Here is a 24,818-nt window from a genome sequence, read left to right as displayed (position 1 = left end):
TCTGAAAAAAAATTTAAAAAGCTATTTAGAGTTATAGAATTAGACGTCAGAAGAATTAAATCCAGAAGCATTTTATTATATTTTTTTTAATTTTTTTTTTCAACGTTTATTTATTTTTGGGACAGAGAGAGACAGAGCATGAACAGGGGAGGGGCAGAGAGAGAGGGAGACACAGAATCGGAAACAGGCTCCAGGTTCTGAGCCATCAGCCCAGAGCCCGACGCAGGGCTCGAACTCACGGACCGCCAGATCGTGACCTGGCTGACGTCGGACGCTTAACCGATTGCACCACCCAGGCGCCCCAATCCAGAAGCATTTTAAATTTGTTTTAAGTTTTATTTATTTGTTTGAGAGAGAGAAAAAGAGAGGGAGAACGTGAGCAGAGGAGGGGCAGAGAGAGAGAGAGAATCCCAAGCAGGCCCTGCATTGTCGGTGCAGAGCCTGATGCGGAGCTCAAACCCATGAACCGTGAGATTATGACCTGAGCCACATCAAGAGCTGGACGCTTAACTGACTGAGCCACCCAGGCACCCCAGAAGCATTTAAAAAAAAAAATTTTTTTTTAACATTTATTTATTTTTGAGACAGAGAGAGACAGAGCATGAACGGGGGAGGGCAGAGAAAGAGGGAGACACAGAATCGGAAGCAGGCTCCAGGCTCTGAGCCATCAGCCCAGAGCCTGATGCGGGGCTCGAACTCACGGACCGCGAGATCGTGACCTGAGCTGAAGTCGGACGCTCAACCGACTGAGCCACCCAGGCGCCCCCAGAAGCATTTTTAAAAGGGGATGTTTCCAAGAGGGGCTGGGCTGTGGGAAGGGTAGAAAAGGAGACTGGCTTCCAATAGCAGTTCTTCTAGTTTTTGCTAAGAATGTTTTTTATTTACAAACTGCACAAATGAAGTTCTCCTGAATATTTAAACAGCAATTATAAACTCAATCAAATTCTCTTGCATATATCATTTATAAGTAACTTATGAACATCACTACTTAAAATTTTATTAAATCCCATTTATAATTTCAAAATACAAACAGCTAAAGACACAGATTTATAAATCAAATTTAAAAAACATTCCTATATATTTTTTTATGAATGTAATGAAAATTCATACTGTATACCAAATTTATTGAGCATTTTCAACATATTAAGAATCAAACCTTTAACTTTACAAACTCAGAGTTTTCAAGACGTTTAAACATGACTACTGAGTTAAGGTAGCCTAAGAATTTCAGTTAAAATTATAAATACAGTATGTTATTTCTCTCCGGTTTGCCAGCCTTTTAGAAATTGGCAAGGGTGAAATTGGAATGATTCTACAAATATTGTACAAGCTGACAAAATGTGCAAACAGCCAAATATTTCACACTTACCACACTTCTATGAATATGGCTTGTATAAAAAGTCTTAATATTATGTCCATTTCTGTATAATTGGTTGTTTTTGTATACATTTCTGGGATGCCAATCTCTCCCAACAGAAGAGAATGAAATCAGGATCTCTGGAGCTCTGGTATGGGGCTGGCCACAAAAACCTGGGTTTACCACTTTGGGGATGTCATCTCAGCCCCCCATTACCCAGAAGAGCCTGCTCCTAGACAGCATCCTGATAAATGGGAACAGCACTGTGTAGCACTAGTTCCCTGGAAATCATTCCAATGTCACCCTTGCCAGTTTTTCCCCCAATATCATTGACAAACAATTGACAGATGTCATGTATCAGTTTAAGATGTACAACACGATGGCTTGATTTATGTGTATTGTGAAACGATTACCACAACAGGTTCATCGCCCATGCCAATTTTTATTGTCCCATCTTTGAACTTCTGAATACTTGGTTTGGGTAGAGAGACTTTTGCACCCACGGTCACTTTCAGCTGGTCTCTAATCTTCAGTGCCCAATTTCCACCGAAAAGGCCCTTTGCCCTCTTTATCTCCTCTTTAATAGTCTCATTGATCTTATACACAAAAAGTTACTTATATATAAATCATCACAAGAGCAGTTATTCAGTAGCAATTAAGATAACATGAGGAAGGAGACTTACAGGGTGTGACAAAGGTGTCCCAGAATAACTATAAGCTGGTTCTTTTACAGTTACTGTTTTATGTTCTAATAAATTATACTGGCCAAATTTAATACTGCTAGAGACTATTTAGATATGAAGACTTAAAAAAATATTTCTCTCTTGTGAAACAAGCTTCCATTGGGGAGTAATTACTGTCTCCTGTCATGTGTATCCATGGATAGACTGAGCCTGAATTAATGGGTCAGGAGGTGTGCTTGAATAGGCAAGGGCACAGAAGACTTTCTTGAAGAAGTGATATTTAAGCTAAGTAAATTGATATGAGGGGATGACCATGGGGGATGTTCAAAAGAGAAACTACAACATGTAGGAAGGCCCTGGGCCGGGGAGGGGGCGGGGGCGGGGAGTAGCATTACACGTATAATATGCAATGCTTACTAAGTATTTACTAAGTAGCTGGCCCTACTTTAAGCACTTTAGAGTATTTTATTATTATAACAGGTGGGGAAATTGACAAATGACTGAAACTTATTAGATAACTTACATAAGGGCACGAAGAGTATAAGTGATGGAACTCTGGTTTCAACATGGGCAGTCTGGCTCCAAGAAACTGAACAGCAGACAGACACTGGGCACAGTGGTGAGAGAGGCAGGGGCCAGGCACGCAGACCACACTGAAGATTTTGAACAATAGTGTGCAACTTTAAGGACTTCAGAGAGAGAGAATTGGTAGGATCACCTCTACGTTTTTCAAAGTTCCCCTTTGGCTGCGTTACAGAGAATAGATCAGAGCAGGGCAAGAGTGGAAGCAGGAAGACCAGTTACTATGATAATTGTAGCAAGTGACTCACGTGGGAGATGATTCAGAAGATGGGGTCTGCTTTAGCAGAGTGGGCATGGGCTGGAGGGGTGTGGCAAATGTTCCAAAGATTGGGTTGAGCTACAATTTCTCATTAAAGAGTAAACACTATGCAGGGAACTGAATTGGATGAATTTACAGGCAAGAATCCCATTTTAGAATACTGTTCTCATCTTGTTCCACAGTGGTCTAACCAAATTTCTAGAGAACTGAAAGATCTGTAGAGACACACTTATGACACGTACTGTATATGGTGGGTAACAGAACCTATTTTCTGGCTTCTGATTCAGGGCTTTGAAAATTAAGTCACACTAATAAATAACACACTCGGGTGTTTCCAGAAATTCAAAGTGTCAAAATTCAAATTGGACTTTCTGTACAAGGCATCAGAAAATGAAGAGCACCCAGTATTATTAAACTAACTACTTTGAAAAAAATTAAAAAATAAAGTAACTACTTTGAAGATCTTGGCTGGCACCTGAACTGGAAGAATATCAAGAAAGCCAGTGGTGCTCACCTTGTTGAGGCCCATTATCAGACTCTGCTTCTGGAAGTGTCAGATAGTCAGATAGTCACAATAAATGAAATTCAGAGTGACTGGGTATCTTGCTGTATGCAAATGCCAAAAATTAATAGTTCATGCCAAAACAAAAGAAATTTGAGTTCCTAGACCAAGTGAGATTAGTCAGAGAGTGTCAGTATAAACTTCTTTATCTTTTCTTTATTTTGGAAAGGAAAGATTAGGCTAGAAAAGCTTTGTTTTCACTCTTTCCTCTTCATAATATATGAATGAATTGAAACCTAGATCTGACTTAGGTGATAATTCAGTTACAAAAATCAACATAATGACTTGTGATCATTCTGTTAACTATAAACTGTTTATTTTATAGTTACTGTTTTATGTTCTAGCAAATTAGATGGGCCATATTTAATATGCTATTTAATAGCCTTTGTATATTAAAATTAAAAAAATTTTTTTCTTTCTGGAGAAACAAACTTCCACTAGGAAAGCTTCATAGGAATTGTTCTCTTCTGACATATGTATGTACTGATTTGTTAAGCCAAAGACATACCCAACACTGTTTTTAAAACGGTAGGATTGCATTTTTTAAACTACTCCTTGGTTATGGATTTCTCTCCACACAAACACAAAAATTTATTAGCAAGTAAATGAAATGAATATTTTATCAAGTCTTCACTTTTTGAGTTATAATAAATCTTTAAATTGTATTCATCAAGATTTAGAACATGGAACTATATTAACATTCACACTTTTCTCTACCTTCTTTAATTTCTACCTTCAGATACTGTTTTTTATTTAGATTCACAGATGCATGATTTTTAGTGATCACTTATTATAAAGTCAATCTACTTGATCCATTTTTGTAAATAAAAAAAGTTATATATGCATAGGAAAAACCTTATGTGCTATGCTGTTGAGAACATTTGTTAAAAATCTATAATAGCTCCTGAACAAATAGGAGAGAAAATGACATTCTATCAAAAGTGATCCTTCATGATTTTTCACTTGGTTAAAAAACTAGATCATAACATATGCCCTCATCCCCCCAGAAGGTAATTAGCTTTTTCTCCAACCCTAGTGTTCACCTGACTCTATGTTCAGATATATTCCTGTCCAGTAAAAAATGTGGTTGAATAAGCTGTACTATAAACTGAATGGCCCTCTCCCTTTTCTCACTGCTTAAATATTTCAAGATGAGGGAATTTTTATGAGAAACTTTATAATCTTTATAAACTTACACACATGTGTGAGTTATTGTTTTAACACTACGGCCTCAAGCATCAGGCAAGCTTACATGTCTCTGGCAGTCCACTCAGCGTTAACAGGGGGAAGATGGGAGTAGGTATGTTATTTGGGGGCAAAGGCAGTTTCTTTAGTGAAAATTAGATCTTGTTAGATACAAAAAAGTAAATTGTACCTTTCAAAATGAAATCTGATCCTCCTAAATTTTAGATGTCCTGTAGGAGACTCCCATCATTCCGTTTATGTAATTTTCATTTCTTGACATTTTGTACTCAAATCTATTATTTTACTCAGATTGCATTAGATCCTGTAAGTGATTCTAAAACTGTAAAATCATAAAGCCTCAACCCTCAATCCTTTTAGTCTTATGATTCTCTTACAGACTTCAGAGCAACGTTTGTACATAACTTAGTAGTGTATTTTATGCCCGCTTTTGGGCACAGTGTCATCTCAGAGACCATGTTTTACAGGAGGTAGTCAAAATGTGAAGTCTTGACTGTGCACACAGGGCATCCAGACACTTGCGCACTCTGTTCTTTCAGTCAGGTCGGCAATGGGGAACGGGAGGGAAAGAAATGTTCATTTATGTGGCAACACCAAAACAGAAGAGTGGTGGAAGGGCGAAACATGTAGGTAGGGTGTGATTTTTACCAAATGCTTCTTTGTCTATCTGTTGAGAAGCTACAAGGGATCACTTTTAGGTTGACTTCCCTAAAAGCAGATGCTGAGGTGATGATTCAAGTGAAAGCTACTCCTCAGGAAGTGTTTCTAGGAAAGACTGGGAAAGGAGTGGGCAGTGAGAGGTCAAGCAGCAAAAGTGAAATATCAAGCAGGTGCTGTAGAGGATAGCTACCCTATGGGGAAGTTGTGGAGATGCTGTTATAGAGGGGTCCTGACAGATGGGGCGAAGAAGATTCTCCTGCCATCCATCATTAGCGAAGGGCTGCATCCACGAATGTAAATTTCAAAGAACTTCTGGCAGCTAGAGGGCAGTTCTCTGACAGACAGCCCCAGGTGCTTGGCTGTTGGCTAGGAGAGCACATTGGAATCTAGGGTGTACAAAAATGACAAAGGGATTCAAGGGGACAATCTTTGCTACATGACCCAAGAAACAATTTATGCGTGGGTTCTATGGAACTGCTAACCCAAAACATTTCACAGCCATAAAATCCTCAAGGAAAGCTAGTGACAACTCAATCCCATAAAACATTTCAACAGTTATAAAACAAAGGATTACTTCTTTCTTGGAGATGGCAAAATGTGTTCTCCCTGAATTACATAAATTTTATTATAAATTGAAAAGAAGTATCATTCCCCATTCTCTGTTAGAGACTTGAATGATCACAGATGTAGAAAAACAAGGTGAACTTTGAGTTGGTAAGCAAATCCAAACACACATTCATCTTCTTTCTAGATCTGTTGTATTTTCTGATTGATGGTACATAATATGAGAACAATCAAAAAACTTTAAGACCTCTTTTATGATATTTCAATAATAAAATGTTATGTGTAGGGGTGCCTGGGTGGCTCAGTTGGTTAAGTGACCGACTTCGGTTCAGGTCATGGTCTCACGGTTTGTGGGTTTGAGCCCCGCATCAGGCTCTGTGCTGACCGCTTCCTCAGAGCCTGGAGCCTGCTTCAGATTCTGTGTCTCCTTCTCTCTCTGGCCTTCCCCTGCTTGTGTTCTGCCTCACTTTGTCTCTCAAAAATAAATTTAAAAAAATTTTTTTTAAATAAAATAAAACGTTGAGTATATATGGAACCAAAGGACAAAAATAACCTCTTCACCCTGCTCCCCAAGAAAATATTAAGTAACTAAAGAGAACACCAAGAAACCCTGAAACATGTTTGTCTGATAATTGTTCCTTTGCAGCACACTTGATTCATATGTAAAATAGGAGATATTTGAAGAGCATGAGAATCTTTAAGGGATGATGGCGGTGCTACAATTTGAATTTCAACATAATTTCTAAAATGTGTTATTTCCTTTGTGGCATTTTAAGATTGTCTTCCGAATTTGAAAAATGCTTTGTGTTCCTTGACAGAAACAAACCATATTAGATTATGTGTAAGTATGTGTGTGAATGGTCAATGTTATTATATAATGAGTTACATTTATGCAATATCTTTATTCCAAAGCCTCAACACATTTTATTGAAATAATCATCATGCTTAGCTAATTTGTTGATACAAAGTTCCAAATTTTAGAGATTTGTAGAAATTGGAAGCAGTTATATAGCCTATCTTCATCTCTAAAGAGTGTTATATTAATTGCTTTAATTGTATCCTATACACTGGATATTCGTTTATGAGGAAAATATGCTTGTCTATTGCTTTTTAATTTTTATTTGGGAAATGTTTTTATTTTTTAGTAATAAAAGTTAAATTTTCCTTTTTAAAAAACTTTAGTTACACATGGAATATTCCAGTTAAATGGACTGAAGATAATGTATCAAGTATTACATTCTACAACAGGTCAGAAACAGGAGGTAAATTTCATCAATTGATTTATTTCTTCTTTGCATTAATATACCACATTAAACTAATGTAAGTGTAAAGAAGCAACAATAAAGCTGGGGCTTATAATGTAAATTTCAGCTAGAACAGAACTCTTAAGTAATTTATCAATGAATTCAAGCTCTTATCTCTAATAATGAGAAACTTTCTACCTTGTGATATTCTTTTTAATGATTTACCATGACTTAATAACAAATACCCATGCCCAAAGGAGAAGTGTCACACACCCAGTCATTGGATGATTAATGCATAAGTTTTCTTTCTTTCTTTCCCCCTTCCTCATTTCTTCCTTCCTTTCCTTTCTTCCTTCTTTCTTAACTTTACTATTTTTCCTTTAGAACAGAGAAGTAAGTCATGGAATTTCTTAAAACCAAGCCTGGTTTCTTAAAATGCTGTCATTAAATTAGACCTATCATTTTTCCAATTCAGTATAATATTAGAATTTTTAATGGCTCCAAATTCTTTTCTAAGTTGTAAATTGTCACCAATAGCTCAAAGCACTATCTGTATCTATTTCTTTCCTTCCTTCCTTCCTTCCTTCCTTCCTTCCTTCCTTCCTCCCTTCCTCCCTTCCTCCCTCCCTCCCTCCCTCCCAACTATCTGTCCGTCCGTCCGTCCATCCATCCATCCATCCATCCGTCCATCCCCCTAAATGAATTACTTGGTATGTACCTGTGTTAAAATCCAGCTGTGGCTACTACGCTAACTTAAATCAACTGGAAATATGTTTCTATAGTCTATCCCTGTGGTTTGTCTTTTCCTTTCTTGAAAAAATTTAGTAGCATAAAAACAAGGAGACCTTATCTCATGTTCTCTCCTTCAGATGGCTGAAAAAATAATAGGGCATCCTAGAAGATTGCTACTTTTTATACTTTTACCATCGTACTTGTTTTACATTTCAAAATCATTTCTTTTAGAAGACAAATGATACTCTTCTTCACCCCATCCCATGCAGGTTTGGTTTCAGAAAAGCATTTGGCATGGACTCTCCCTTGTGACTTCTTAGGGATAAAAGTAAATAATCTATCCTTTATTTACATATTTGCTCCTACAAAATAGTCTAAACTATTAATTAAGTATGATTTCCCCTAACAAGTAAATTTTCATCCAATTTCCAGGAGGTTGATTTTTTAAAACAACCTCATTGAGATAAAATTCACATATTATGCAATTCACCCATTTAAAGTGTTTTTTTTATTACATTCACAGGTATGTGTAACCATCACCACAGTCCAGTGTAGAATACTTTCATCACCTCAAAAATAAATTCCATGCCCTTTAGCTCTCAATCCCTCTATCCTTCTATACCCCAGCCCTAAGCAACCATGGATCTACTGTCTGTATAGATTTGCCTATTTGGACATTTCCTATAATGAAATGATATACGTGGCATTTCATGGCTAGCTTTTTACATTTAGAATAATGTTTTCAAGGTTCATCCATGTCATAGCATGTATCAATACTTCATTCTTTTTTACTGATGAATTATATTCACATCGTATCGATATACCACCTCTCATTTATCTATTTATCAGTTGATGGGCATTTGGATTATTTCTACTTTTTAGCTGTTAATGCCGCTGTAAACGTTTGTGTACAAATTTTTCTGTGAATGCAGTAGGTTTTTGGGGTTTTTTACTTTTATTATAAATTTGTGTGTGTGTGTTTAATTTTTACTATAAATTCTACCAGCTTTGTTACTGTCAAGGTAAGCACCCTTTCTGTTGCTTTTGCTATAAAACTTTCTCTTGATCATTTATACTAACAATTACTTTGATTGTTACGGTCAACATTCCTCCTGAATTCCTCTAGACTTCCCAGATCAATGCCATTTTGTCTTACTATTTTTTATATGATTATGTTTACTTGAATACTGAACTCTATCTTTTGTGATCTGCCTTTTGACCATTTTCTTACTCATAAGCATGTGTCAATGGAAAATGGAGAAGACAAAAGAGACACTTTAAAATGTGCAATACCACTGATAAAGCACAAAATGAGGCTACCATTCCATTGGAAAGTTCTCAGTGAATTTGGTTTAACATATTACTACATATATTTGCCGTTGGTTACCATTGGTTAACTGAGGGTTAGAGGAATGTTTTGGCAGCTTCTTGATTTGCTGTTTACAGGTTTAAAAGCATGAATAATTTGTCTATGCTAACAGCATTTTCATGGAATGAGGTTTCTGTAAAAGTGAAATTTCCAGATAACTAAGCTTACTCAGGTGTTTTGTAAAATAAACTTGAAGAGTTAACAATAAACATTTTTTACATGAATTAGTAGACAAAATATATTAATAATAAATGTAATCCTTATTAATTAATTAGTTCTTTCAAGCAAGTATTTACTGAGAGCTCACTTATGTGCCAGACACAGTGGTAGGCATGGAGATAATGCTGAAGGGAAAAAAATCCTTACCCTCTCCATGCTTACTGTCTGGGGAGGTGCAGACGAGTCAGCAGGCAAATATGTGTCATAAGTGTCTGGTGTGGCCATGGGGGCTCACTGAAGGAAGCACCAGCCCAGATTTGGGGGTTCAGGAAAGTTTACTAAAGAAAAGGACATCTAGGCTGAGAGTTAGGGGTGATAGAAGTAGTGTTTAAATGGATGATAGGATTGACCAAGTGTAGACAAGAACTGTGCTCTGGACAGAGAATGCTAGTGGGAAAGTGAGGGCAGAAGGCTCTCCCAGCAACTGTATCCCTCTGTCTTTACATTGAACACATTTTTTTTTTTTTTTTGTGGCTATAACCATTGATTTAGCTGTCTTTCCCCTCCCCATAGAATATTTCTTAAGGAAATAGAGCTTATTGGGTTTTGGTGTTGTGGTTGTTCTGTATATTCAGCAGGCACCCAGTAATTGTTTATTGAATGAATAAGTGAAAGAATGAATGGAGAGGCTCTAATGTTTACAGGGCTTTGAAGACAAACATGTCTTTATCTGAAATTTCAGAATCATGACTGCTCACTTAGCCAGAAGCAAACTAGACATCTCTTCCTACTTCAAAGTGCCTGCTCCATTTTTAGGCTATGCAATAAGTTCCTGTTTCCTGTTTAAGGACATCTTCAGTTCTCAACTCAGAGCACAGATGACAAACACGTCCCGAGTGCACTGAATGGACAATCAGCTCAGGTTACCAGCCCTACCACCCTCCTCTTGGTTTCTCTGATGATTCATCAGTTAGAGATTTCCCAGGCAATGTTGGGACTTCCCACAAGGCCTTCTATTTACATTTGTGTTGCACATGATATTTTAAACATGAAAAAAATTTAACATGTAATTTATAGAGGACCTCTATCACAGACTCTTCTCAGGCTCTTCTAACCTGCCCTGCATAATCTCTCTTCTCACTGTTTATAGTATGTTTTGTGCAATCAGTTTAATCAATCCTTCCTTATTCCTACTATTATTGCTTTATATTTTAAATATCATTTAACATCCATATGCTCTGTCTTTTCTTTTTTAAGTAAATTATAAACTCCTTGAAGATACAATCTATACATCAAACTCCTTGATGACAGGTCAGGAAACCACCCTATTCCCAATGAGGTTCTGTGCACAACTTAAGACTTACTAAGAGTTTAGTAAGCCCTTGCTTCATGAAGGCTTGTTTGCCTTCAGACTGCTGTGCTTTTAGAGGATACGTGTGTATATTTAATTATGTATATTTAATTATGTGTATACTTTAATTATGCCTCTATCTTTAGTACTGCCTACTATTTTGTCAGTGCACCTACATTTAGTAGTATACCCCCTTTTTTCTTTTTAATCTGCTGCTTTCTAACATTTAGAAGACTTGAAGGTCATCACATGATACCAGATAACTAATCCTACTAAAACATAATATTTTAAGATAGGTGTTTGTAATGGCCTAAGTTTCTCCTAGGCCATAAGAGATGGTAATGACTTTGTGTTAGCCGTTTTCATAAATCTTTCAGGTCTGAGAATACATTCTGGGTGGTTTAGATAGCCAAATTTTGACTACATATAAATAGAATATTACTAGAATTTTATGGTAGTTATATTTAAGTATATTTCATATCAAAATAATTATGGGTGTATATTTTTTAAAATTTAATAACAGAAAGAAGGAGAGACTTCATTCTTTCAAGCTGAGCCTCTTGGAATATTTGAATTTTGATTCAGTCATTATGAATTCAGTTTTGCAGATTCAAAAGCTCAGTTTCATCAATTCATCCCTGGTCAACCAAATCTTGAAAGATTTATTCACACAAAGCAAACATATAAGAATGCTAATTTGTTAATTTATACAAATAAAAATATACTGGCCAAGGTGAACCAGAATACTCATGCCAGCTAAGTAGGTATCTCTTTCCAGGAAGAAAGTTTACTTAATAAGAGTAAAGAGAGAGTTAAGGTAGATCAATTATTTTAGAGATTTCATCAAGCTGTGATAGCTTTATATATTGCATTAACCAGGGGAGTCTAATTATTGTATTTAGAGGCTATTTTGATGCAATAAAAGTTTCTTATTCATGCAACAGTCCGATGGAGGTATTCCTCACCTGCCATCTCTTCTAGGTGGCTCACTCCCAAATAATAACTTAGAAATCCTGTCTTTCTCCTTCTTATGGCCCCACCAACCCCCTGAACTTTCGACTCCTCTGCTAGGTCTTTGCATCTGACCAGAAGACAGAGGAAGATAATGGAAGGACCAAGTCTAGAAATGCATCTATTACTTCTGCGCACAATTTGTGTCCAGATGTCAGTCCCATGTTGCTACCTAACTGCAAGGGAGGCTAATAAATGTAGTCTAGCTGTATACCCAGGAGGAAGAGAGGAGTGTGGTAAATCACCAATAGACCTCTGCCACATACACTGTTCTCTATAGGAGGCAATCTGTTAAAGATATGAAACACATGTATCAGCTCAACGGTGCACCTGCTTCCCTAGGCAGACTGAGACACACTGACAGATCTTTACTACCCAACTCTTCTTTGCAATTATTTTTTTCCAAGCAACAAAACCATCACCAGTGATAATCCTTCATCATGGTAGCCAGGTTGCATTTTCTAGATTCCCATTTATTATATATTACATATTAAAACTACACCTTTCTTTTTAGGGAGATTCTTTAAGCCACTTGCTGAGATTAGGAGGGACCCCATCATTGTTACTAGCACAATCATTAATATTTTCTTAAATAAGTGATTTGTTGAAAATTTTACCACAAATGTATAACCAACCAATTTTATAATAGATCATGTTAATCTTAGTTTAAGAGAGTAAAGCTTTCTTCCTTGACTCTAAATTCTGATACTGCATCCTACTAGAAATTTTTAGCTCCCCAAGTGTAAATTGTGTGTCATTAGTCAAAAATTACTACTTTTGTATTTTTCAGCTGTTTTACTATTAAGTGATGCACAAACTGTCATTTTACGCTGAAAAAGAATTTGCTTAAAAGTTCAATGCAACAGGGGCGCCTGGGTGGCTCGGTTGGTTAAGCGTCCGACTTCAGCTCAGGTCATGATCTCGCGGTCCGTGAGTTCGAGCCCCGCGCCAGGCTCTGTGCTGACTGCTCAGAGCCTGGAGCCTGTTTCAGATTCTGTGTCTCCCTCTCTCTCTGCCCCTCCCCTGTTCATGCTCTGTCTCTGTCTCAAAAATAAATAAACGTTAAAAAAATTTTTTTTATAAAGTTCAATGCAACAAAGCATTTACATCACTAAAGAAAAATGTTTCTTTCTCTACAATTATCAAACTCTCACAAGCTTGATAGTCTAGTTGTCTAAAGTTTGTTATAACTATTTATATAAAATGGTATACCTGCACATCTCAGAGATACTGTGGGTTTGGCTCTAGACTACCACAACAGAGTGAATATAGCAGTAAGGGAAGTCAAACAGATCTTTTGGTTTCCTACTACGTAACATGAAAGTTACATTTACGCTATACTGTAGTCTGTTAAGTGTGCAATAGCATTATATCTAAAAAACAATGGATATACCTTAATCAAAACAATACTTTATTGCTACATTTACTAACCATTATCTGAGCTTTCAGTGAGTCATAATCACTGAGCACAGATCACCATAACAAATATAGTAATGAAAGAGTTTAAAATGTTGCAAGGATTACCCAATGTGACACAGAGACACAGGTGAGCAAGTGCTCTTGGAAAAATGATGCCAATGGACTTGCTCCATGGAGGGTTGCCACAAACCTTCAATCTGTAAAATAAAAAAAAAAAAAAAAAAAAAAAAAAAAGGTAGTATCTGCAAAGCACAATGAAGCAAATTTCAATAAAGTGAGGTATGCCTGTATTAAAGAACTGTTACATGAGTTCTGTTACTGAAGTTATCTGGATTGAAATTAATTAGCCCCTGGATGAAATTGTGAAAAAGGAATTATCTGTCTTCTCCACCATCCAGACAAATAAAAGAAAAAGGGAATTTTCTAGAGAGAACTCCTACCCAGAAAGAATTCATGCAACACTTCTATACATAAAACTAGCAAGAAACAGAACAAGACAATTTATAAATTGAATGACAGGTTGTTATGTGGCCATTAAATTTCCATTTCACATACAGGTATTCCGTGCTTTCTGAAAGTTCATATTCTGCCATTTCATGTTAAAACAAGACCTATATTGGTATGGTAATGACTTTTTTATAAAAATGAACGTGCTCTTTGGATTTCTTTCAGTTAGCAAAAACAAGTACTAACGTAGATCCTTTGTAGAAACAAAGTGGTATTATACAGACTTTTAGACAGTGGGAGACACTCTTCTATGTTATTTCAGCTTATGAAAGGTTTCACAGGAATGCATTACTTTCCCCCTGATAGTGGGGGATCTCTGCATAGAAAACAAAATTTCAAGGTGTTTACAATATACATTTTTTAAGTTTATTTATTTATTTTGAAAGAGTGAGAAAGCAAGAGTGACGGAGGGGCAGAGAAAGAGGGAGAAAGAGAGAGGGAGGATGGAGGGAGAGAGAGAATCTCCCAAGCAGGTTCCATGCTGTCAGCGCAGAGCCCGATGTGGGGCTCGAACTCATGAACTGAACCAAGAGATCATGACCTGAGCCAAAATCAAGAGTCGGTTGCTTAACAGACTGAGCCACCCAAACGCCCCCTAAATATACTTTTAAATGAAAAGGATTACAAATCCTAAAAACAGTAAGGTTCCATTATGTGTACTGTGTGCGTGTTTATGCACATATATAGACGACACACATGCAGTAGAAATATTACATTAACTAGTGGTGGGTAATTTTTATATTCTTCATTATGCTTTTTTTTGTTATCTTCCAAATACATATTTGGAACTGTAAGGAACACATACAACTGTTAAAATAAAAAAAAATAATAATAATGGTAAGTGGAGAAAGGAAAGGAAACATATGCCCTGACTTCCATGTGCCATGGGGAATGGCCACCAGTATTTTTAGTCCTACTTACTTCACTATGCAACTAAACAACCCAACAGTCTTTTGCTGTTGACAACTGTTCTGAAGGTAGCATGAACTTGGAAAGTCCATCACTACTGACTTCCTGGATCTCAGCTTCCTCATCTATAAAGTGAGAAAAATCACAGTAACCCGAGACAGGCTTAACTAGGTATATATAAAGCACACTAAAATACTGCAGTATTTAGATGGATTGCCAGGAACTTCTCAATGTTATTTATATTTGCCTTGCTATTTATAGAACTGTGCCATATCCCCTTTCATAATAATGAGGATAGCTACCATCTGTTGGACAAATCACTGTGTGACCAACGCTTTACTGATGTTATCTTATTTAATCTTCACAACAGTCCTGTGAGGGATTTTTATCCCTATTTCCCTTTGGTGAACTGGGACACAGAGAGGTCAAGTGATTTGGCCAAGATCACACAGCTAGTCAGTCACAGAGCAAGGGTTTTATCCTAGATCTGTCAGACTCAAAAGTTCATGCTCTTTCTCCTATAACATATGTCTCTGTGCTTAGCAAGAGGCTCTCCTCCAGATCCAAACATCCAAAGTGTACGGTTGCCAAAAGATTAGCTTCCTTTCAACAACCTGTCCATGGGAGAATGACAAAGAAAGATAAATACTACGTGAGTGAGGTAAAGGTTTATAATTTGTCAAGTACCTCCTCTGAACGCTCCTAAAAAAAAGTATTGTCTTGCTGAAGAGCTTACTCATGTATTATGAAAAACTACTGCATCCTGGAGATCTTCCAACCCTCGTGAACACTTCCAAAATTTAAATCATCTTTCCTCCCAGACTAACTCGTCTTCCTCTACTCCGTAATGGCAACATCATTATTTATCCAATCATGCAAGCCACTTTCCTCTCCTCTGACTTTCCACATCAAGTAAGAAAACCAACTGTTGCTTTTAACCTGTGATGTGTCTCTTGAATGCATCACTTCCTTTCTTTTTTCGTTGCCTCCACATCAGAGTAAGCCCTTATTCCCCCTTGCCCTACGTTATTACAGAAGACTCTAAATCTCCTCCCAATATCTCTCTCACACCACCAGCAAAGGTATCTTTCTATGAAGCAGACGTGAGCATGGCATTTCCCTGCTTAAAAATCTTCTCTGTCTCTCAGAAAACGGAGTCCTTCACGTGGCACGTGGCTCGTGTACTTTGAAGAGCCAGACTTTATTTCCAGCTTCATCTTCTATTTTCCGATATCACATCCTACATCCTCACTACATTAAAATTGAAAATTTTCAAATATACTAACTACTCTCACACCACTACTTACACGGCATATTGTCCATGCAAACGAGAGAGTGTATGAATTAAAGAGTATAGGAGTAACACTAACAAATAAATACTGGTCGTGTCAGAGCACAGCTATTATTTTAAGTGAATATTTTTTTATCTTACACATAAGTCTCTGTTCCTTCAATGCTGAGCTTCTAAAATCTATATACTAGAGCTCTCTGTAAATACTGGATGCTACTTTAGAAAGAGAGTTCATTTGGCAAATCCATTGCTGAAAAGCATTGATGTGATCAACTGAAATAAGGAAACAGAAGACTTTACAAAGATAAATAAAATTGGAAGAGCAAGTATGAAATGGATTACAAAATCAAGAATGTCGTATTTGGATTTCAGGTCTATTGCGAGCCTTCTTGACATTTTAAAAGCATTACTGATGCTCAAATCATTGTTCTGCTAGGCAATAGCCATTTCCATCAATTTGAATGTTGATTTTAATAAATAAAGTATTCTTTGAAATGTTTACATTTTTATCGCCTCCCCAGGCTGCCCAGTGCATATTCTTTGTGTAATTCATCCATCACGGTTAGAAATATGCAGACTACCCCCAGAAGCACGAACCACTCTGTCTTTGGGCATTGTTTACTTTTATTGAAGGATTGACAAGCACAGAATTATTTCACTCTTTTGGCAAGCTACTACCAGTAAGAAGTATAAGTCACAAATCACAGGACGCTTATTTACATACGTTATTCTTTTTCAGCTCACGTACTACAGTGACATTCTAAAATTAGGCAACTAAATAAGAATTAGGCTTTGGGGCTTTGGATCCAAATCAAGCTTGACTCCTTGAGCTGATATTTCTTTTCTCTTCTTCTGACCCTCTGGGCCTAATTTCTCTGTGTTTACAGTATATGCAAACATGTTTCTCATTAGTGTTTATTTACTACCACAGGAATCACTTTGAACTCTTCTAATCCTGCTGGAAATGTTTTTCTCAAAATAAACCCAGATCATATTGGGTTTTATCGTGTAAATTATGAAGTACCAACTTGGGAATGGATAGCTACCAATCTTTCCTTCAACCACAAGGTAAGAGTAGCGGTGGTTGTGAATTGTTTTATTTTTGTTCTAAGAACAACAGCTTGAATGATATTAATTTTTTCAACATTCTTTGTTTTAGAAATTGTGCTTCTTACCTCATTTTCTTCTTCTTCCCAGGGGTTTTCTTCTGCTGACCGCGCAAGTCTTATCGATGATGCTTTTGCCTTGGCAAGGTGAATTTTGGAATGAGTTTAGACTATTTAAAATACTATGGATTGTATCCCAAATCTCTTTTCTTAATGAGTTGCAACAATGTTCAAGTATTAGTTATAGCTTAAAATATCCAAAGCCACTATTTATAACTTTACTGTTTTCCTTAACTCTCTTTTTAAAAACCCATATAAGCCTCATAGCCCAAATACTGATATTAGCTCTTATCAGACCCACAAAAACTCACCTTTGAGTAGGGTTTGACTATACCAGAGCCCTTGAGCTAATTAGGAGTGACATTTGCAAATGCTCAAAAGTGCACTTGCATAATTTGATATAATAAAATGACAATGTATTTCATTAACTTAGTTCTATGAGCCTAACTAAGCCCATTGTATCATTTTATGGCCAGAGTTGTCAAATCTTGTTGAAGTAATCAAGGTAAAAAGAATGAAACATGGTGCTCTAGGATTGATCAGAACTAAGGTACCGTTTAAGAAATTTGACTTTTTTTTTTTTCTTTTCCCATGGCTTGAACGTAACCTACGCTTAGAAAAAAAATCATCAACATATATTAGGGAAATGGAGGAGTAGTAACCACAGTACCTTTGAGGGTTTTTTTTGTTTTGTTTGTTTTGTTTTCAAGTAGCCTAACACCACGAATTCAACTGGTATTTGTTGAATTTCTGATACTTGCAGGAGCTAGGGACACAGCCACTGGTTTCGTGGCTTTGTAGTGGCCTCATCCTAGACATAAAAAAGCCTTCACTGGCCCCTTTGTCTGGGTTGGGTGTCCCTTTTGCGGACTCTGTATTTCACCACGATATGATATGGTCATTTCTTATTAATTGTCCATCTCACCTACCAAGCTACCAAACTGTAAGTTAGTGAGGGTAGAGGAGCCCAGATCATGTTCCCGGTGTATTTTATTCCCAGCTCCTGTGACTGGCCCATGGCAGAAGCTCATTAAATATGAGCTGAATGCATACCTGAGGGATAGTATGCCAGCACTAAAGGAATGAGAGAACTATTTTACACAATCTTCCTCGATAATACACTGGAAGTCAGAAAACCTTCTCGACAGTTTTTTTTTTTTTTTTAATTTTTTTTTCAACGTTTATTTATTTTTGGGACAGAGAGAGACAGAGCATGAACGGGGGAGGGGCAGAGAGAGAGAGAGAGAGAGACACAGAATCGGAAGCAGGCTCCAGGCTCTGAGCCATCAGCCCAGAGCCTGACGCAGGGCTCGAACTCACGACCGCGAGATCGTGACCTGGCTGAAGTCGGACGCTTAACCGTCTGCGCCACCCAGGCGCCCCAACCTTCTCGACAGTTTTAAAGGAGGGAATGAGTAGGGCTAAAAAAAGGAGCTGGGGAACCAGATTAAAATCTTGGTTCTGTATAACCTTAAGTAAATTTCTTAACCTCTCTCTGACTCTTGAGTAGAATGGAGGTGACCTGGTGAGACTTGTAAATGAAATAATGTGCATAAAGCGCCCCAAACGATGTCTGGCCTGTAGCAAGTACTTAATTAAAGTGTACCGCTTGACTGTCCCAGACACTGCACAGGCCTCGGAAATTAAGTGGTAAAGGAAGATAATATTTTAAAACATAATAGAACCATTAAGAATTCTTTTTGGGGGAAACTCTCCTCTGAATGCATCATGACCTTTTCCAAAGCTTGGCATCTTCTTGGCTGTTAGAAATTACACAGAATGGCACTATCTTTCTTTATGGTTTAATTCCCATCACAACACAAGGCAGACAGTTCTTTTTGCTTTAAGAAGTGAAAGCCTCTTGAACAGCTCTCTCTGGGGAACTGTGTATAAAGCAAATAACTCATGGAATTGAAAGACTTTCTCGCATTTGCTCAGCTCCTCGGCCACAGCCCCGTAAAATTTTGAAAAGATAAGGAAAGGAAGAAAGTGAAACACATCTGAAAACCAAAAAGTATGTAGAGTCACACAGCAACCCATCTGGAAAATACCTGAGCTACCACCTGGGCTATTGAGCTATCACCCAATTTCTTTCTGTAACACATGAGGAAAACAAGACTCAGGGAAACAGAGTCCACTAGTGTTGACTGCAGCCAGGTACAGATCACTCTGAAGCTTTCGGGAGAAAAAAGCAGAAACACATCACATTCACACACAGCACATTCAGATCACTCTGAAGCTTTCGGGAGAAAAAAGCAGAAACACATCACATTCACACACAGCACATTCAGATCACTCTGAAGCTTTAGGGGGAAAAAAGGAGTTACACAGGTAAGTGCCTGGGGTAGGATAAGAATTCATGCAGTTCCGCTCGGTTGTTCAAAGAGAAATGTAACTATCATGTTTCATAAGCAGGACTAAAAGAGCACATCTAAAAATAAATGCATTCTTGATTCCCCTGTCCCCAAATTTGAGGAGCCAGTACTCTTACTGCCCTGGATGAATATCCAGATGGGTACATTTGTCTAAGACAAGGAATAAAAATTCTTGCAACGCTTCAAGTCCCCCAGACTGGTTCAGTTTGAGGAGATGGCCAGTCCAGTAAAACCATCAAAGTTACCAACTTCCTTTAAAGTTCCTCCCTGCCCCCAACTCAGGCAGGTTGTAGGCCGGCTACCTGCAGCAGGAACAAGGTGCTTGATGTCCTCCCCATTGTTAGGCATGGAACTTCTACTTCTCCCCCCCTTACTGGGCTGCCTCTGCTTCCTCCAGACCTAAGGCAAGGAGAGCCAGAAGGGAGAGAAGGTGAAGGGAAGAAAGAGCCTGACCTACTGTCCACATTTGGTGCCGTCTGAACTTCGTAGATGTTGAATACTGACTCTTTTCCTTGTGTGCTGTTTTCTTCGGGTGTTTGCCATCCACACCCATTTTTATTGCTAAGAGTCTTTCTCCTGCAGTTCCTTGAGGTGAGCAAGTGAAAACCTCAGAACCACCTCTGCTCCACAGGAAGTATTCATGTATCTTTTCCCCCAACATAGTCTGGAAGGATGGGCCACTCCATGCAGTCTTATCTCTTCACTGTGAGTTCAGAGCAGTAGTCAACCGTAGTCTCTTATTCTTTAGATTTCTTGGGGTATCAGACACCAGGCCACTGTGCCTCCAAACTCCGGGTTACACAGGTAAAACTTGTCAAGTGATCTCATTAAAGCCTCTTTTCCTAAGCTTGACATAAGGGAAAAAGCCTCTTGTATCCCTGTTTCCCCTGTGGAAGGAGAGCATTCACAGGACACTGACAGTGCTCCCAAAAGCCCTCTTTTATTTTTGTTAAAATTTTTTTTAATATTTATTTATTTTTGAGAGAGAGAGAGAGAGAGAGAAAGAGACAGAGTGTGGGTGGGGGTGGGACAGAGAGAGAGGGAGACACAGAATCCGTAGCAGGCTCCAGGCTCTGAGCTGTCAGCACAGAGCCCGACGCAGGGCTCAAACCCACACTCCATGAGATCATGACCGGAGCTGAAGTTGGATGCTTAATCGACTGAGCCACCCAGGTGGCCCCCTAAAGGCTTCTTTTAAAATGTCTCTCTCCCCCTAGCCTCTCCAATGCCTGTAATAGGCTAGTGGTGGGTTATCAGCTAAGAATCACAAAAATCTATCCTGACCATGTTAGTTCCAATTTGGTGGGCCTGAATCTTACTTTGGGATTTAGGCCAAGGGGGGTGAGGCAAGGGGCCTTGCCAAAACTGAGACAGAAAGAATCCTTTTTTTTTTTTTTTTTTTTTTTTTTTTTTTTGTCCACCTGTTACCGTAGGTTTTTCCTTTTCAGTAGCTTATATTGTGCTCTGTGGCCCACTCTGTGCTACAGCCAGGAGAGGGGTGAAGAGTAACATAAGGGAAAGCAGAGAGTACTGGCTAGCAAGCCAGTGGGTGGGAGCAGGGGTCTCTAGGTGAAGAAAGAAGGGCAGAAAGGATGACTTAAAGGGCCACCTAAGCTAATGATGTGGACAGAATTTCAGCCCAGGCTTTACAGAGCAGTGGCTCCTATGACATCCAAAGTGAGGAGCAGGTTAACAAATAAAGACAGCCAAGTGAACATCAGCTATGCCAGGTTACAGATCTCTAGGTCACTAGTTTTACCATTTTATAGGTGTTTGAGAGGTGACCAGAGCACAACACAGACCTGGATAAGCAACCTCACCCTCCCAATCTCCCCCCACCCCAACGCCGCCCATGGACTCCCTTTTAAAGAAGGAGAAGTAATCAACTAAGACTCCAAAAAGGATCTATTTGTTTGCAAAGAGACTGTTTTATGCCAGAAATTAGAATTTAATTGGCAAGTGAACCCTGAGAGATCAGACACATGGGAACTTTTGAAATTCTCCACACCACCCAAGGCTTTGCGGGGGAACATCAGCACATGAGGTCAGTTCCTTCCACCCAGGCACCTCTCTGAACTGTTTCTAATGTCCCAGTAAAGAGTAATGTTTGGCAAGACACTATGCTTACCTCAGCTTCTCTGAGGATTATGCTGTCTTTCCAGGTCACATCCAGGGAAGCAAAAACAAACCCTTTGTTACAGGATTCCCCAAACTTCCTGGCTGCCCTAGCCAAAGATAGGAGAGCAAGAATTCTCTCATTAGACCTGCTTGTCCTCTTGGCCATTGAGTTTGGTGGAAACTTTAAGTTTTAGCTTCCCTCTTCTCTGGATTATAGGACAGTTTAAGTCCATCAAGCTAGGCTTCTGCTAGATTGATGGAAGATTTTTTTTTAATGTTTATTGATTTTGAGAGAGAGAGAGAGAATGTGAGCAGAGGAGGGGCAGAGGGAGAGGGAGAGAGAGAGAATCCCAAGCAGGCTCCACACTTTCAGTGCAAATCCCAACGCATGGCTCCATCTCATGAACGAGATCATGACCTGAGCCGAAATCAAGAATCGAACATTCAACTGACTGAGTCACCCAGGTGCCCCTGGATGATTTTTGAATAAAGAAAATTCTTAACCACATCTGGCTTTCAGAAATGTTGTATGTCTATGGATTTAACTAATGGAATTTGAGACTCAAAGTTGCATAAGAATGGTATCCTAGGTTGAGTTCCCTTTCTAGAAATAGAGTATGAAATGTGGGTTAATGTATGTGTAGTTTATTGAGAGAGAACTCTCATGAGATAGGGAATATGAGAAACAGAATGGGACAGGGATAAAAAGCTAAGCCATAATATGGTCTCAGATGGAGTCGAGCTTTGCCAGATTCCACTAGAAAGCTATGAATTGTGCTGAAGAGTGGGTCCAACTTGAGGAAAACAGGTTGGCTTATTTTATTCCTGAATCCTAAAATTAACAGCCAGGGGCGGGGATTGCATAACCTTTTAGGTAGGATGGCTGTATTTGGCCAAGGGCTGTTCTCTGAAGAAGGTGGCAGCTGTGAGCCAACACAGGACTGTAAGGGGATTTGAGAAGGGCACTAGAAATGACTTTGTTCTCAAAAGCAGGTCTTCACATGTGGTCCCAGCAGTATCAATACTACCTAGGAGCTTGTGAGAAATTCAGATTCTTAGGCTCTACTCCAAACCTGCCAAATCAGAACCCCTGCTAAATCAGGAGTATGTGATTGAATGAACTTTCCAGGTGTTGCTGATGTATGCTCAAATTTGAGAATCATAGTTCTAAATGATACTGCTCTTCAGGGCGCCTAGGTTAAGAGTCCGACTTCAGCTGAGGTCATGATCTCGGGGCTCATGAGTTCAAGCCCTGTGTCAGACTCTGTGCTGACAGCTCAGAGCCTGGAGCCTGCTTTGGATTCTGTGTCCCCCTCTGCCCTACCCCCGCTCACACTCTGTCTCTGTCTCTCAAAAATAAATAAACGTTAAATGATGCTGCTCTTCCTCTGGAGTTATCAAATACCAGTAGGAGCTGTGGAGTAACATAATTTGTGGAAAAAGAAAGGTGCATCAGCTAATTTCTCAAAATGTCATCCCTATAATAATCAGCAAAAACTCACTCCCAGTCCAGCGTTCTGACCATATGACTCAGACTTAAAGAAAACAAGTGATACCAAAATGGAACTGTTGCGTAGCTATCAAGCATGTTGGAAAATATAAAGCAATGGGATAGGATATTGATTTTCAACATTTGAATACATAGTATTCCCTTCTTACTTCTACTTATGCTACCTAATTAGCCAATTCTTCTGGCCTTAGTAACCAAGACTCATTCCTTCCAATCTTCAACTATCTGAAATATACAGACCACTTGGCTTCTGACCAAACAATGTGTCATCCTTCCTAAACTTTCATCATTCTCTTCGCTAAATTGATCCTCAGAGCAACAACTATTCTTCATAACCACCTTAAAAAATCACCCACTGGACATGGTTGTTGCTCTATCCACCAGGGAAAATAGAGAATCATTAAAATTAGAAAATTCTCAAGTTTCAAGTATCAACACAAAATTCTACATTTTTTTTTTACTTAACCAACATTCTGAATAAAACACACCATTTCTCCATATTATTTATACTATTATTAAGGGAGGTTGAATGCTTCAAAATATAATTCCTTCTAAATAAGATCAGGAACTAAGAAAATAGGGGAAATCAACTCTCTGAACTGAAAACAAGCTGTGTATCATATCTCATTATGTAAGTCAAATGATATCAAAGATTTGTATTCTTCTCTATCTGTCCAATATTAGTACATCCTGTAATCAAACTCTTGGGAAGAAATCAAGATATATTTACTGTCTTATTCATTCACAAAATAATTTCAAACATAATAGCCAACACATCAATATTACTAATTCAATAATTTAACATTTATTATTTAACTTAAACTTTCAAAATGTAATTTGAAAAGGCAGGATTCCCATCTAAGGTTCTTTTTTAAAACCTAGTCTAAAATGTGAGGCATAACAGATTTCTGAGAACAGTATTTCAAAAGGCTCTAGAATCCCTTTTAAGGAGGAAGAAATTGGGTTCTTTAAACTTTGAAATGTCAATAGAAACTTCAGATTTTGTGGAAGAACAAAATCTATATTTATTGGTATTACTTGGAAGTATATGAAAAAGATGTTTTAATGGGTAATATAAGTTAAATTGGAATGTTTTAAGTATTCATAATTCATGAGTGTTGTCATTCATGCTTCTTCACATCAAATGTAATTTCCATAAGATATATTTATACATATACATATTTATACATATACATATACATATGTATATTACAATCAGCTTATGTCTATCCATCAATATTAGCCATAGCTAAATGGCTTTTATCCAAAATTTTACCTTAGCAATTTTTCAAATGTACTTTTTAATATTCTGTCTTCCACTTTACTACTGAAAGTATGAAAGCACTAATGCATCATGTGAACAAACCTCTTTGACTTGCCCCCCCCCCCACAAAATAAATCCATTTTCTTAATCATTTAATAGAAGGATTCTCATTAATGTTGAATTCCGTGATTTCCGTATGAGTACTTTCAGTCAAATGAGTACTAGTCTATGGTTTTAAATTAACTGTTTTTTTTTTCTCTTCCTTAGAGCTCAACTTCTAGATTATAAGATGGCTCTAAACTTGACCAAGTATCTCAGAATGGAAGAAGATTTTTTACCATGGCAGAGAGCAATTTCAGCCGTAACCTATATCATTAGCATGTTTGAAGATGATAAAGAGCTTTACCCTGTGATTGAGGTGCTGTTAATGATAGATCTTATGAAAGTAAATGTGTAGCAATTAGAAGAGTAGGGAGATTTCTGAGAGAAGGAGCTTCCAAAGCACATTGACCTGCCAAGTGAA

The 24,818-nt window shown here is 38.0% G+C and overlaps 1 protein-coding gene across 1 annotated transcript in view; it reads left to right on the top strand.

Annotated features, from left to right (window-relative positions):
* Positions 1-24,818, top strand: part of LOC123593820 (glutamyl aminopeptidase) — an 84,963-nt gene that overhangs the window by 47,418 nt on the left and 12,727 nt on the right. The window contains exons 11-14 of the mRNA XM_045470347.1: positions 7,053-7,132; positions 16,794-16,930; positions 17,060-17,115; positions 24,563-24,713. Of these exons, the coding sequence (XP_045326303.1) occupies positions 7,053-7,132; positions 16,794-16,930; positions 17,060-17,115; positions 24,563-24,713 (424 nt within the window). The remainder of the gene's footprint in view (positions 1-7,052; positions 7,133-16,793; positions 16,931-17,059; positions 17,116-24,562; positions 24,714-24,818) is intronic.

Source organism: Leopardus geoffroyi, chromosome B1 (genome assembly GCF_018350155.1).
Source record: "Leopardus geoffroyi isolate Oge1 chromosome B1, O.geoffroyi_Oge1_pat1.0, whole genome shotgun sequence".
NCBI classification, from domain to species: Eukaryota; Metazoa; Chordata; class Mammalia; order Carnivora; family Felidae; genus Leopardus; species Leopardus geoffroyi.
Note: the sequence above shows the minus strand (reverse complement) of the source record. Positions and strands in the feature narration are given on the sequence as shown.